We start from the raw sequence: 15,919 nt of genomic DNA, 5'->3' as shown, positions 1-15,919 counted from the left end.
CATGATGTGTGATATGCTTGAATTTCCCTTTGAAATTAAGCGCGTTTTACACACGGATTTTACAAAATATTGCACCACGTTTTCCAGAAAGGAATCCGCTTGGAACCGAATAGGCCTAATCAAGATTTAGCTACCCAGGACCGGTTGATTCCCGTTTTTCCAATCATACAGAGTCAGTTTTATATGAGATCACTATGAGACACGAGTGACACGGAGATCGTGTGTTTGGAAACCGAAGTCAATCCATAATTAAGTCAGGTACCATACATAGTGTACATTTGTCTGTTTGTAGCATCAAATTTTATATTGTCATCTACTGTTCACGTATATGTTTGTAGACCCTGTGCTTAATTGTGATGTATCTGTACTGAAACATTTTATTAGAGATATGCATATAAGTACAACAATTGTTAGAATACAAATGTAAAATGTTTTGGTCGGATACCTGTAACAGCTCAGATTGTACGTACAGAAAAGCATGTACATTGTAGATCAATCTTTAGTTAAAATTATAGCTGGTTTTAGTAGTTAATAGTGTACATTTGATACTATACCTAATGATACAGTCGCCTTCCAGCTTCTTGCTGAATGAATTGAAGCGTTTTACGTGCCGTGACGTAATCGTTTCTGGGCAGGCGAAAAGATAGGAAATGGAGTAGGAAGAGCAAAGTGTGGAGAGAAAGCAATCTGATTAAAATACAGATCCCCATTATACACTACGTTATGGACGTAGTGTACATAACGTAGTGTATAATGGGGATCTGTATTTTAATCAGATTGGAGAGAAAGCATAGAGTGAGGAGTCGTCTGCTATACCTATACAGTGGACCCGCGATAATCCGGACGCCGGCAGTCCGTAAAACTCACAATCCGAACGGAAATGTCAGGGAACGGATTTCCGTAACGTTATTTATACTCACTAGTCCAGAAATTCGTATTCCGAATCCGGAACTCCATTTTGGGAACGGAATGTCATTTTTGTTAATAAATTCCCGCAATAATCCAGACAATTTGTTGTCGCCACGTGCCGAGAAAATCCAAGGCCAGCTACAGTCATGTGTACAATACACACAATCACTTGACACTGAGTGTGCTGTCATAACGACGGCTGCCAGATCATAGCCACGGGCATTTACCTGAACACCTTTCACACGGGTACATGCAGTCATGTAACGGTTCAATGGTTTTCTATAGGAGATCAAACTTCAGTGTTGTTATTGAGATACGCATTATATGTTTAGCCACACGCTTTTAAACATGCAGTTTGAGCTTGGGTACGGGTACGTATGCTGTAGATACCTTACTTGTTTCGCATGCAGAATATATCGCTATGAGTATCGGATACAATAAAGTGAGATAATACTCCCAAAATTAATAAGAATCTTAAATGTATGTGAATCTATTCAAATTCATCGCCTATGGTATAAGATATAAAGGCTATGGCACATGGCATTTACACGTGTGTGACATTGTGCACGAAGTTAGACGTGAACGGGCGCGTGGTTGTTACAAACGTCTGTAAGTCAGAAAGCAAAGACTAGCTCGGGAATTTCCCTTTATAGCTACATAGCGCCCAGTCGGTTGAGCAACAGACCAATAAGCTCGGTTCACGGGTTCGAGCCCGACTGGCCTAGTACATGTACATTACGGGTACCATGGCCCAGTGTTACAAAATGTTCATGATAGTCTAGCTGCAGTTGCTACATTTCTAGCACATGGTGTGAACTACATTGTATGTTTAGACTACAGTTAGACATACATAATGTATTGGTGTGCATTATGTTTAAACTATTGACATAGACACAAGAGTGCACAAGGTTTAGACTGTAGGTACGCTTCATGTAAACATAGTATCCACGTATACATAGGCATGATATCCAGGTAATCATAACATGTCGACCTCATTCAGACCACAGACAGACTAGCTAGGTCTGACAGTAGATATTTCAAACACTTTAAAATGGAACTCGCTCAGGAGCAAAACAAACCTGTTTCTTTTAACGAAATTAGTTTTAAAGCGGTTAAATTTACACTCCCCAGTGATCACAATTAAGCAACCTTGCTGGTGAGGTTAACATTGTATATACATTTGTAATATGATGTGATCAGGTTGTTCAGACAAAGTGACCTATAGCTGTGAGTCCTTTTGGGTTAATTAGGACTTCTATTTTCCTTGCCTGTTTTACAGATACATGTGTACTCACATTTATTGTGGTCCTAATAAATTGTACATTATAGTTACAGTTCTGTGTCCCAGAGAAACCTGAAGTATGTCGGCCATGGACCAGACCCAGCCAACTACAGATCTGTTTGGTGGAGCCATGTCAGCTTTGTTTCCTCCACAAGCTCAAGATATGAGGTGAATAAAAAATAAAGAAAAAAAGAAGTCAAAAGTCTCAAAATGTGTTGTTCAGAAAATCTACTTGAATCATCAATGTTCTTCCTAAAGATATAAAACAGATATTCTTTGAAAAATGAGAGAATTTGCTGACTTCATCACTTATCCATATGATTGTCTGATGTATCTGTAATTTAATTGTTCTGTAGTAATTTCCGGGAGATTCCAGACCACCAGGAGGTTTTCACCCACTCCAGTACAGATCAGAGTATTATTGTAGAGATTCTGGAATATGTTCAGGAGGCTGATGATGTCGCTCTCAAGTAAGGTTTTAGCCCACCATCATCAAATGGTGGGCTATTCAAATCGCTTTTCGTCCGTGGTCCGTCGTCCGTCCGTCCTTCCGTCCGTTAACATTTCTTGTTACCGCTATTTCTCCGAAAGGGCTGAAGGGATCTTTCTCAAATTTCATATGTAGGTTCCTCTAGAGACCGCAGAACCAAATGATTTCGCTATATACGATATATTAACGTTTGCCACTGTCCAGGTTAAATGGAGTTTTCAAGTCTGGTCACCTGTCTCTAATTTTGAAGAATGGCATCTGGCATACCTGTGAATAAAAAGAAATAAAGATCTACCATCTTGCTAAACTTTTATGTCGGGGGTTCCATCTTATGTTGAATTCCGCACCAAAAATTGACCAAAATATTCATGAAATTCCAATATTGATTACCTCCCCCTGTCAGACACACACTTGACAGAATTTTAAAATTTCTTTACATATTTTACATCTACATGTATTGCCCTACCCACACATTAAGCATTTGAAACTGATGCGCCCTGAATACCCAATCAGCAGGCTCCGAAACATTCACCTCTCTATGAAATCTTGTGCCCAAAAGGGGATTTCCAGGAATCTATTTTTGGTTTGATTCTGCGGTCCCTCTAGGGCCCTAGTTGTGCATATTGCATTTTGGGACCGATCGGTGAACAAGATGGCCGCCAGGCCTCCATCTTTGATTTTGATAGTTAAAGTTTGTTACCGCTATTTCTCAGAAAGTACTAAAGGGATCTCTCTCAAATTTTATATGTAGGTTCCCCTAGGGCCCTAGTTGTGCATATTGCATTTTGGGACAGATCGGTCAACAAGATGGCCGCCAGGCAGCCATCTTGGATTTTGACAATTGAAGTTTGTTACCGCTATTTCTCAGAAAGTACTGAAGCGATCTCTCTCAAATTTTATATGTATGTTCCCCTAGGACCTTAGTTGTGCATATTGCATTTTAGGACCAATCGGTCAACAAGATGGCCGACAGGTAGCCATTTTTGATTTTGATAGTTGAAGTTTGTTACTGCTATTTCTAAAAAAGTAATGAAGTGATCTGTTTCATATTTCATATATGTTGTATGTTTGAAAAAGTTTGAAAAGCAGAGAAAAGATCCCTCTTTCCATTGTCAGACGTAGATCATACTTTATTACTTTGGTGGGCGCCAAGATCCCTGTGGGATCTCTTGTTATTTCTATGCCATAAGAAGTTATAGATTCGGGAAGCAAATATCTGTACTACAGTGTAACTTGTCTAAATGGGATGTCACCGGGAATATATTTGTCCAGTGTAGCCAGGTGTAATGATTATATAGGTTTTACTTTAACTAATACTTTAAGAAGGAAAATGCCATACAATTATGCTGGAATACAAAGGAATTCAGATTATTGAGGGTTGGTTTTGATGTTATACTATATACATATAACTACATACTGGCTAGTTGAAGTATAGAGTAGATGAAGCCATTATGTGTATATAATTTTAATTGATTTGCTACTATCTACACTGTGCATGCACCCATCAATTGAAGAATGATGTTGATTGAAGAACCTGTAAAAATCTCTTTCTTATAATAAGCATTATTATGGGAAGGTAATTTGATACAAAAAAGATAGATCAAGATAAAAATTTAAATATGATTCAAAATTCTTTTGGTAGGTATTACCACCTTCATTCATAGACACTGTGTCTTACCCACATTGTTAGCTATGTATTTTAGGTACATTTTGGTTTTTTATCTCATGAGACAATGATTTATCGTTTGTTATAGGACACATTACGAGGACTTGGTACGGGACAATGATGTCAATGAAGGTGACCATATGATTCTTGAGGCAGCCGAGATGCCCACTCACAAACTAGCCATGTCACAGTAAGTTAGCCTGGGCTGGCAAACAATTCCAATGGGCTGGAAATCTTCAACTTTCCTGAGGATATGATTTGAGTGTTCTTGACATAAAAAATTTGTTGGAATCAGTGAAATGATAAACAGATTTTTTATGGAGTTCAGCTTAGGGCTGGGTATTAGAAGGTCTAAAACGATACGATACATATTGAAAATACACTGAAACAATACTCAATACGTATTGACGATATACTGAACCTCATTTTTCAAATTCAGTCAATATTGTGACAATAAAAAACCATTTTGATAAAACATTCTATAACCTGGCAAAAACCTACCAAACATTTGATTTGGTTCATCGTCTGTGTTGATTAATTTCTGTCAATTTGTATTCTTAGTTATGAAAAGATATTTCTAATCCATCTAGGTGACACAGATGCTTTAAACACTTCCTTTTGATTGAAATGCTCTTACTTGAATAATGTTTTAGAATAAATATTGTTTGGAATTTCCTCTTTCTATAATGAAAACAGTAGGTTGAGTTGTTAAAACGATACAATGATATACAGCATGTATATATCAGTATCAGAAAATTAAAGTTAGTCGTCGTGTTTCATCCGCCGTCATCCGCCGTGCGCCGTGCGTTAACTTTTCACATTTTGACCTTCTTCTCAAGTTCTACCAGTGTGATTTGGCTGAAACTTGCCTAAAATGATCCTGACATGGTCCCAACAAAGTGTTCTTATTTTTCGGGTCGATCCGAAATCCAAGATGGCCGCCACAGCTGCCATCTTGAAAACACATTTTTAACTTCTTCTCAAGTTCTACCGGTGCGATTTGGCTGAAACTTGCATGAAATGATCCTAACATGGTCCCGACAAAGTGTTTTTATTTTTCGGGTCGATCCGAAATCCAAGATGGCCCCCACAGCTGCCATCTTGAAACCACATTTTGAACTTCTTCTCAAGTTCTACTGGTGCGATTTGACTGAAACTTGCATGAAATGATCCTGACAAGGTCCGGACAAAGTGTTGTTATTTTTCGGGTTGATCTGAAATCCAAGATGGCCGCCACAGCCGCCATCTTGAAAATACATTTTGAACTTCTTCTCAAGTTCTAACGGTGCGATTTCGCTGAAACTTGCACGAGATGAATCTGACATGGTCCCGACAAAGTGTTGTCACATCTCTGGTTGATCCCAAATTGAAGATGGCTACTATGACACTATATCAAATTAATTTCCTATATGATTATTGCCAAGGTAGTCAGATGACCGTTAAGGCCCTTGGGCCTCTTGTTATTTGTAAGTTACATCTGCTTATGGAAGAAAAAATAGTTTGAAAGATGGTCATTCATGCAATTTATATCAAGCAACTTTTTTGCAGATGTAAAAGTGCCCGCTACGTTCTGGGACAACATAAGGTCTCAAAATTCAAGGAAGATTCCAAGAATACAGTGAACATCCACATGGGATTGTTCCGTATCCCAGATTTCACCACAGACATCCTCGTGACATTCAATGATCCAGTTATGATCAGGTAAGTGGTTTATATGATTCAGAAACAAATATTTTTGTTTAATTCAACAAGTTTTATTCGTTACAGGATTTGTCAAAATAAATATTGATGACAAAAGGAAACGTGATATTAAGAGTGCTTATGGTTTGCATTAAGAATTATTCTTTCAAAATTGAAGAAAGCTACAAACTAGTTATTTGATTAAAACATAGAATTTTTAGGTCACCTGAGACGAAGTCTCAAGTGACCTATTCTAATCGCCTTTGATTGTTCGTCGTCGTGCGTCATTCGTCGTATGTACGTAAACAATTTACATTTTCGACTTCTGTTCAAAAACCGCTGAAGCAAATTCAATGAGATTGTACACAAACCTTCTAAGGCATAAGGCCAATCAAAATTGTGAATTATATGGTCCCCACCCCCCTGGGGGCTCTGGGAGGGGCCAAAAGGGGTCAAATTGACTATAATTTCAAAAATCTTCTTCTCCACTCACAGATGTGATGGAATCAAATACTCTTCACAGATAGAAATGTCTAAAGGTCCTTTACAAAAATTGTGAATTATATGACCCTGGGATCTCAGGTTTCCCCTTGGGGAGGGGGTTAAGTTTACTATAGTTTATATTAGGGAAAACACATTTTTAAGCATTATTTTGTCATTTGTAAAAGGAAATGAGTCAAATGTTGTCAGAATCATCCCTATGAAATGGCCATTGAATCCTAATAACAAATTTTCCATGACTGACTCCCAAGGGCCTTAGGGGTGGGGCCAAAAGGAGTCAAATAAGCTAAAACTTCAAAAATCTTCTTCTGAAATTCTAGAACTGGTAGAATCAAATACTCTTCATAGATGGAAAGGTCTTAGGTCCTTTACAAAAATTGTGAATTATATGAACCTGGGGTCTCATGTTTCCCCCTGGGGAGGGGGTCAAGTTTACTATAGTTTATATAGGAAAAACACATTTATGAATGTTATCTGCTTATTTTTAATAGGAAATTAGTCAACCTGGGTTAGAATTATTAGCCTGAGATAGCATTTTATCGTCATATCCATATTGGTCCTGGCCGACCCCCAGGGGCCTTAAGGGCGGGCCAAAAAGGGTCAAATAGGCTAAAACCTCAAAAATCTTCTGAATTCACTGATTTGATGGAACCAGATACTCTTCATAGATTGGAAGGTCTAAAGGCCCTTTACAAAAATTGTGAATTTCATGGCCCTGGGATCTCAGATTTTCCCCTGGGGAGGGGGTCAAATTTACTATAGTCTATATAGGAAAAACACATTTATGAACATTATTTGCTTAGTTTTAATAGGAAATGAGTCAAACTTTATTAGAATTATTAGCCTGAAATAGCATTTTAACACCATATCCATATTGGTCCTGGCTGACCCCCAGGGACCAGAGGGTGGGGCCAAAATGGGTCAAAATGGCTAAAATGGCTAAAATCTTCTTCTGAATTCACAGATTTGATGGAACCAAATACTCTCCATAGATTAAAAAGTGAAATTTATAAAATCACTGACACTGACAGACTTCTAGTTTGGTTTTGTTGATTAACGTTAGTAAAGCAAATTGGAATTGTAAGCATAAGGTTTGGTAACATAATACACTAACTATCAAAATGAAAAACAAAAAATAAAAATTCTAGTACAAAAGTTCAACTTTAAAGTTTATTTTAATTCGTAAATATTTTTTATAGATTCGAACCAACTTTGCAATGCTCTTTCTGTAGCAGCACTCAGGTGACCGTCAAGGCCTCTTGGGCCTCTTGTTTATAAAAATATTTGATTTGGTTCATCGTCTGTGTTGATTAATTTCTGTCAATTTGTATTCTTAGTTATGAAAAGATATTTCTAATCCATCTAGGTGACACAGATGCTTTAAACACTTCCTTTTGATTGAAATGCTCTTACTTGAATGATGTTTTAGAATAAATATTGTTAGGAATTTCCTCTTTCTATAATGAAAACAGAAGGTTGAGTTGCTAAAACGATACAATGATATACAGCATGTATATATCAGTATCAGAAAATTAAAGTTAGTCGTCGTGTTTCATCCGCCGTCATCCGCCGTGCGCCGTGCGTTAACTTTTCACATTTTGACCTTCTTCTCAAGTTCTACCAGTGTGATTTGGCTGAAACTTGCCTAAAATGATCCTGACATGGTCCCAACAAAGTGTTCTTATTTTTCGGGTCGATCCGAAATCCAAGATGGCCGCCACAGCTGCCATCTTGAAAACACATTTTTAACTTCTTCTCAAGTTCTACCGGTGCGATTTGGCTGAAACTTGCATGAAATGATCCTAACATGGTCCCGACAAAGTGTTTTTATTTTTAGGGTCGATCCGAAATCCAAGATGGCCCCCACAGCTGCCATCTTGAAACCACATTTTGAACTTCTTCTCAAGTTCTACTGGTGCGATTTGACTGAAGGGAGGGGGTCAAATTTACTATAGTCTATATAGGAAAAACACATTTATGAACATTATTTGCTTAGTTTTAATAGGAAATGAGTCAAACTTTATTAGAATTATTAGCCTGAAATAGCATTTTAACACCATATCCATATTGGTCCTGGCTGACCCCCAGGGACCAGAGGGTGGGGCCAAAATGGGTCAAAATGGCTAAAATGGCTAAAATCTTCTTCTGAATTCACAGATTTGATGGAACCAAATACTCTCCATAGATTAAAAAGTGAAATTTATAAAATCACTGACACTGACAGACTTCTAGTTTGGTTTTGTTGATTAACGTTAGTAAAGCAAATTGGAATTGTAAGCATAAGGTTTGGTAACATAATACACTAACTATCAAAATGAAAAACAAAAAATAAAAATTCTAGTACAAAAGTTCAACTTTAAAGTTTATTTTAATTCGTAAATATTTTTTATAGATTCGAACCAACTTTGCAATGCTCTTTCTGTAGCAGCACTCAGGTGACCGTCAAGGCCTCTTGGGCCTCTTGTTTGTAAAAATATTCATTATTGTATGTGTACAGCATACTAATTAGATTCCAGTTCGTTGGATTTCCTACTTCTATTTTGCGAAAAAGAACAGAAAAGAATTCAATCAAGTTTTACTCCTGCCAGTTTCTTCTGTCACCAACAGAAAATTATATTTCTATATATATACATGATATTACGATGATATTGTTTCCAGCTCCCAGAGCAGCAGTAACCAGTCTGTTCCCACCAATGATGATCGTTGGACTGTGACAGATTTCCAGCAGCTCCTCACATCCTTGACCATCAATGACACGGGACTTTTTGGAGTATAATGATCCAACCTGTCACAGTAGAATAATCCAACCATGACGATTGGGAATCCATCATGTCATTTGGTCATACCTACAGGGCATTCTGGGTAAACCTAGAGAAAGGTTGGACATGTTGTACTACACAAAGTGGTGGGGCCACAATTCACACAGTTATCTCCATACTCTGAGCTCCAACTACAATGTTAGGTTATCTACCTAGGGCCCCAGAGACTTTTGAGAGACGGACCTACGTTACGTATATGCCTTACGACTAGAGAGCTTCAGAGAGAAAGCTAGAGAGTGCAAGAGGGACGCTATCGACAGGGCTACTCAAGGGACAGAACCTACCCATGACCTTGTTTTGTAAGACAACAAGCTGATGACACTTATGAATGTTTGTGAGCTATAGCTTGTCAGACGGATTATGACTGATCAGTACTTCTCTTGAGGTGAGAACTTGCATCACCAGTATATAGGCATTGTTGTTCAATCCTATTTCAATTTTGTTGAAATTGACTACGGGTGAGGAGCATGATCAACCATTGACAGGAACAGAAGGTCATCCCACATTGTGAGGAATCTTTTGAGGGACCGTGAGCAAGATCATGTTAAAAGGATTTTACCATACATGTATACGTGAACGACCTGGACTGCTTTTGTGGAACATGATATACCCAGAAGACACCTCCGTGCAGTGTCATAATACAGAGGGACAAATACAAACAGTGGTGACTTTAGGAGTGTCACGGTTAACCGAAAATACGGTTAACCGAAAAATTCAACCGTACGGTTCGGTTCGGTACGATAATTCTAAGTTTCGGTTCGGTTCATTAAAAAAATAACTGTCCTATAATACCTGTAATTTACGTGTATAAACTGTATTGCAGATTATTTCATTGAAAATACGGCGAAGTTGTTTGTCAGAATCCCGAGAAATACACCTGTTGACCGACATATATGTGTAACACGTGTGCAAGTTCAGTCATTCAGAAGATCGTTTTTTGCTGTCTGCGGACATGATTTTTCACATACATAATATCTAAATGATATATTTCACTAAATGTTTGATATTTTATAATTGATAATTTTTTATTATGTATTTTTCCGATAACATTAATCCCGCAGAATATCGGCAGCTAAATCAAGCCGCCATTGTGTTGCCGATTGTAAACAATCGCGTTTCCGTCGGCCAATATTCCGTGAATTAAACCATTTTACGATTGAACATGCACCTGGTACGTAATAATGTTTATCTTTATTATAATTCCAATGCATACTACTTTTTAAACACTTTTTCTGAGATAATACCGATGTATTGATTTGCGGTAAAATTTTCACATGTCAATCATCACATAATAATGCGTCATGAAGGATACGAGAAAAGTTTTAGTGACGAAATAATTATCATAAAGGATACGAGGACATATATCTCTCTGTGACTGATTAATGTGTCAATAGTACTGAAAGAGTTAAAAAGATAAGAAAATGTTCAATTATGTTTTTAGCTCACCTGGCCCGAAGGGCCGGTGAGCTTATGTCATGGCGCGGCGTCCGTCGTCCGTCCGTCCGTCCGTCGTCCGTCCGTCCGTCCGTCCGTCAACATTTCCTTTAAATCGCTACTAGTCATAGAGTTCTGCATGGATTGTAACCAAATTTGGCCACAAACATCCTTGGGGGAGGGGGAACAGAACTTGTATAAATTTTGGCTCTGTCCCCCCCCCCCCGGGGCAGGAGGGGCAGGGCCCAATAGGGGAAATAGAGGTAAATCCTATAAATCGCTACTTGTCCTAGAGTTCTGCATGGATTGTAACCAAATTTGACCACAAACATCCTTGGGGGAGGGGAAACAGAACTTGTATAAATTTTGGCTCTGGTCCCCCAGGGGTAGGAGGGGCGGGGCCCAATAGGGGTAATAGATGTAAATCCTTTAAATCGCTACTTGTCCTAGAGTTCTGCATGGATTGTAACCAAAATTAGCCACAAACATCCTTGGGGGAAGGGGAACAGAACTTGTATAAATTTTGGCTCTGATCCCCCAGGGGCAGGAGGGGCGGGGCCCAATAGGGGTAATAGAGGTAAATCCTTTAAATCGCTACTTGTCATAGAGCTCTGAATGGAATGTAACCAAATTTGGCCACAAACATCCTTTGAGGAAGGGGAACAGAACTTGTATAAATTTTGGCTCTGGTCCCCTGGGGGCAGGAGGGGCGGGGCCCAATAGGGGAAATAGAGGTAAATCCTTTAAATCGCTACTTGTCATAGAGTTCTTCATGAATTGTAACCAAATTTGGCCACAAACATCCTTGGGGGAAGGGGAACAGACCACCTTGTATAAATTTTGACTCTAGTCCTCTGGGGGCAGGAGGGGCGGGGCCCAATAGGGGAAATAGAGGTAAATCCTTTAAATCGCTACTAGTCATAGAGTTCTGAATGGAATGTAACCAAATTTGGCCACAAACATCCTTGGGGTAAGGGGAACAGAACTTGTATAAAATTTGGCTCTGGTCCCCCGAGGGCAGGAGGGGCGGGGCCCAATAGGGGAAATAGAGGTAAATCCTATAAATCGCTACTTGTCATAGAGTTCTGAATCGAATGTAACTAAATTTGGCCACAAACATCCTTGGGGGAAGGGGAACAGAACTTGTATAAATTTTGGCTCTGACCCCCCGGGGGCAGGAGGGGCGGGGCCCAATAGGGGAAATAGAGGTAAATCCTTTAAATCTCTACTTGTCCTAGAGCTCTACATGAATTGTAACCAAATTTGGCCACGAACATCCTTGGGGGAAGGGGAACAGAACTTGTATAAATTTTGGCTCTGACCCCCCGGGGGCAGGAGGGGCGGGGCCCAATAGGGGTAATAGAGGTAAATCCTTTAAATCGCTACTTGTCATAGAGCTCTGAATGGAATGTAACCAAATTTGGCCACAAACATCCTTTGGGGAAGGGGAACAGAACTTGTTTAAATTTTGGCTCTGGTCCCCCGGGGGCAGAAGGGGCGGGGCCCAATAGGGGAAATAGAGGTAAATCCTTTAAATCGCTACTTGTCATAGAGTTCTACATGAATTGTAACCAAATTTGGCCACAAACATCCTTGGGGGAAGGGGAACAGAACTTGTATAAATTTTGGCTCTGGTCCCCCGGGGGCAGGAGGGCGGGGCCCAATAGGGGAAATAGAGGTAAATCCTTTAAATCGCTACTTGTCATAGAGTTCTGAATGGAATGTAACCAAATTTGGCCACAAACATCCTTGGGGAAGGGGAACAGAACTTGTATAAATTTTGGCTCTGGTCCCCTGGGGGCAGGAGATGCGGGGCCCAATAGGGGTAATAGAGGTAAATCCTTTAAATCGCTACTAGTCATAGAGTTCTGAATGGAATGTAACCAAATTTGGCCACAAGCATCCTTTGGGGAAGGGGAACAGAACTTGTATAAATTTTGGCTCTGCCCCCCGGGGCAGGAGGGGCGGGGCCCAATAGGGGTAATAGAGGTAAATCCTTTAAATCGCTACTTGTCATAGAGTTCTGCATGGATTGTAACCAAATTTGGCCACAAACATCCTTGGGGGAGGGGAAACAGAACTTGTATAAATTTTGGCTCTGGTCCCCCCGGGGCAGGAGGGGCGGGGCCCAATAGGGGTAATAGAGGTAAATCCTTTAAATCGCTACTTGTCATAGAGTTCTGCATGGAATGTAACCAAATTTGGCCACAAACATCCTTGGGGGAAGGGGAACAGAACTTGTATAAATTTTGGCTCTGGTCCCCCGGGGCAGGAGGGGCGGGGCCCAATAGGGGAAATAGATGTAAATCCTTTAAATCGCTACTTGTCCTAGAGTTCTGCATGGATTGTAACCAAAATTAGCCACAAACATCCTTGGGGGAAGGGGAACAGAACTTGTATAAATTTTGGCTCTGGTCCCCCAGGGGCAGGAGGGGCGGGGCCCAATAGGGGTAATAGAGGTAAATCCTTTAAATCGCTACTTGTCATAGAGCTCTGAATGGAATGTAACCAAATTTGGCCACAAACATCCTTTGGGGAAGGGGAACAGAACTTGTATAAATTTTGGCTCTGGTCCCCTGGGGGCAGGAGGGGCGGGGCCCAATAGGGGAAATAGATGTAAATCCTTTAAATCGCTACTTGTCCTAGAGTTCTGCATGGATTGTAACCAAAATTAGCCAAACATCCTTGGGGGAAGGGGAACAGAACTTGTATAAATTTTGGCTCTGATCCCCCGGGGGCAGGAGGGGCGGGGCCCAATAGGGGTAATAGAGGTAAATCCTTTAAATCGCTACTTGTCATAGAGCTCTGAATGGAATGTAACCAAATTTGGCCACAAACATCCTTTGGGGAAGGGGAACAGAACTTGTATAAATTTTGGCTCTGGTCCCCTGGGGGCAGGAGGGGCGGGGCCCAATAGGGGAAATAGAGGTAAATCCTTTAAATCGCTACTTGTCATAGAGTTCTACATGAATTGTAACCAAATTTGGCCACAAACATCCTTGGGGGAAGGGGAACAGAACTTGTATAAATTTTGACTCTGGTCCTCTGGGGGCAGGAGGGGCGGGGCCCAATAGGGGAAATAGAGGTAAATCCTTTAAATCGCTACTAGTCATAGAGTTCTGAATGGAATGTAACCAAATTTGGCCACAAACATCCTTGGGGTAAGGGGAACAGAACTTGTATAAATTTTGGCTCTGGTCCCCCGAGGGCAGGAGGGGCGGGGCCCAATAGGGGAAATAGAGGTAAATCCTATAAATCGCTACTAGTCATAGAGTTCTGAATTGAATGTAACTAAATTTGGCCACAAACATCCTTGGGGGAAGGGGAACAGAACTTGTATAAATTTTGGCTCTGATCCCCGGGGTCAGGAGGGGAGGGGCCCAATAGGGGAAATAGAGGTAAATCCTTTAAATTGCTACTTGTCATAGAGTTCTGAATGGAATGTAACTAAATTTGGCCACAAACATCCTTGGGGGAAGGGGAACAGAACTTGTATAAATTTTGGCTCTGACCCCCCGGGGGCAGGAGGGGCGGGGCCCAATAGGGGTAATAAAGGTAAATCCTTTAAATCGCTTCTCGTCATAGAGCTCTGAATGGAATGTAACCAAATTTGGCCACAAACATCCTTTGGGGAAGGGGAACAGAACTTGTTTAAATTTTGGCTCTGGTCCCCCGGGGGCAGAAGGGGCGGGGCCCAATAGGGGAAATAGAGGTAAATCCTTTATATCGCTACTTGTAATAGAGTTCTACATGAATTGTAACCAAATTCGGCCATAAACATCCTTGGGGGAAGGGGAACAGAACTTGTTTAAATTTTGGCTCTGGTCCCCCGGGGGCAGAAGGGGCGGGGCCCAATAGGGGAAATAGAGGTAAATCCTTTATATCGCTACTTGTAATAGAGTTCTACATGAATTGTAACCAAATTCGGCCATAAACATCCTTGGGGGAAGGGGAACAGAACTTGTATAAATTTTGGCTCTGGTCCCCCGGGGGCAGGAGGGGCGGGGCCCAATAGGGGTAATAGAGGTAAATCCTTTAAATCGCTACTAGTCATAGAGTTCTGAATGGAATGTAACCAAATTTGGCCACAAACATCCTTGGGGGAGGGGGAACAGACCTTGTATAAATTTTGGCTCTGACCCCCCGGGGGCAGGAGGGGCGGGGCCCAATAGGGGAAATAGAGGTAAATCCTTTAAATCGCTACTAGTCATAGAGTTCTGCATGGATTGTAACCAAATTTGGCCACAAACATCCTTGGGGGAAGGGGAACAGAACTTGTATAAATTTTGACTCTGGCCCCCCGAGGGCAGGACGGGTGGGGCCCAATAGGGGAAATAGAGGTAAATCCTTTAAATCACTTCTTGTCCTAGAGTTTTGCTTGGATTGTGACCAAATTTGGCCATAAACATCCTTGGGGGAAGGGGAACAGAACTTGTATAAATTTTGGCTCTGACCCCCTGGGGGCGGGAGGGGTGGGGCCCAATAGGGGATTTAGAGGTTAATATTAAAATTCCTTCAGAAAAGAAACAATGAACCTGTATTCAGAACATTACTTGGCATTACAAACCAGGTGAGCGATACAGGCCCTCTGGGCCTCTTGTTTAAAGATGTTCCACTGCTGAGAGATCATAAATGATACTCAATATTTGAACAAAAATTGGTATTTAATCGTGTTATATGTCTAATTAAGACACAAAATGATATAGAATAATTAATGAATTTCTTTGCTGCATGCACTTTTAGAACTTCAATGTATATAGGATATAGTGCTGTGGATTATTTTTCAGGGCGCAATAAATTATATGTTTTTAATTAGAAGTGAAATCTTGATAAAGAAAAAAAACCACATTTGTTTAAGTGATATACCATCTTTAAATCTAAAGCAGAACTTGCTTTTGATAGAAAATAGACTTTAAAAGTGTAATTGAGATTTGCCTGAACCGAACCGAAAAAACCGAAAACCGATCAAAAAAAGTTGAAACCGAACCGAGCTGAAAAAACATGAACCGTGACATCCCTAGGTGACTTTGTGGGACTGATTATTACAGACACTGTCTTGGCTGATATACATGTTTACATGAAATCGCATTAACTCGTTCATTGTACCCTACACATTGAAATAAAGTAGTTTTGAAATA

The 15,919-nt window shown here is 40.3% G+C and overlaps 1 protein-coding gene across 1 annotated transcript; it reads left to right on the top strand.

Annotated features, from left to right (window-relative positions):
• The first annotated feature begins 46 nt into the window (after positions 1-46).
• LOC138325860 (ran guanine nucleotide release factor-like) lies at positions 47-15,919 on the top strand. The gene is made up of 7 exons (XM_069271827.1): positions 47-258; positions 2,239-2,359; positions 2,548-2,661; positions 4,436-4,537; positions 5,896-6,048; positions 9,187-10,011; positions 15,803-15,919. The coding sequence occupies exons 2-6, from the start codon at positions 2,271-2,273 to the stop codon at positions 9,302-9,304; spliced, it is 576 nt and encodes a 191-aa protein (XP_069127928.1). The 5' UTR covers positions 47-258; positions 2,239-2,270; the 3' UTR covers positions 9,305-10,011; positions 15,803-15,919.

The sequence above is a fragment of the Argopecten irradians genome, chromosome 6 (assembly GCF_041381155.1).
Source record: "Argopecten irradians isolate NY chromosome 6, Ai_NY, whole genome shotgun sequence".
Lineage (NCBI taxonomy): Eukaryota > Metazoa > Mollusca > Bivalvia > Pectinida > Pectinidae > Argopecten > Argopecten irradians.
The sequence above is the reverse complement of the archived record's forward strand: the minus strand, read 5'-3'. Positions and strand labels throughout refer to the sequence as shown.

Coding starts and splice junctions, on each gene's coding strand:
- LOC138325860 (XM_069271827.1), top strand. CDS start 2,271: ATGTCGGCCATGGACCAGACCCAGCCAACTACAGATCTGTTTGGTGGA. Junction 2,360..2,547: donor CCACAAGCTCAAGATATGAG/GTGAATAAAAAA, acceptor ATTGTTCTGTAG/TAATTTCCGGGAGATTCCAG. Junction 2,662..4,435: donor GCTGATGATGTCGCTCTCAA/GTAAGGTTTTAG, acceptor CGTTTGTTATAG/GACACATTACGAGGACTTGG.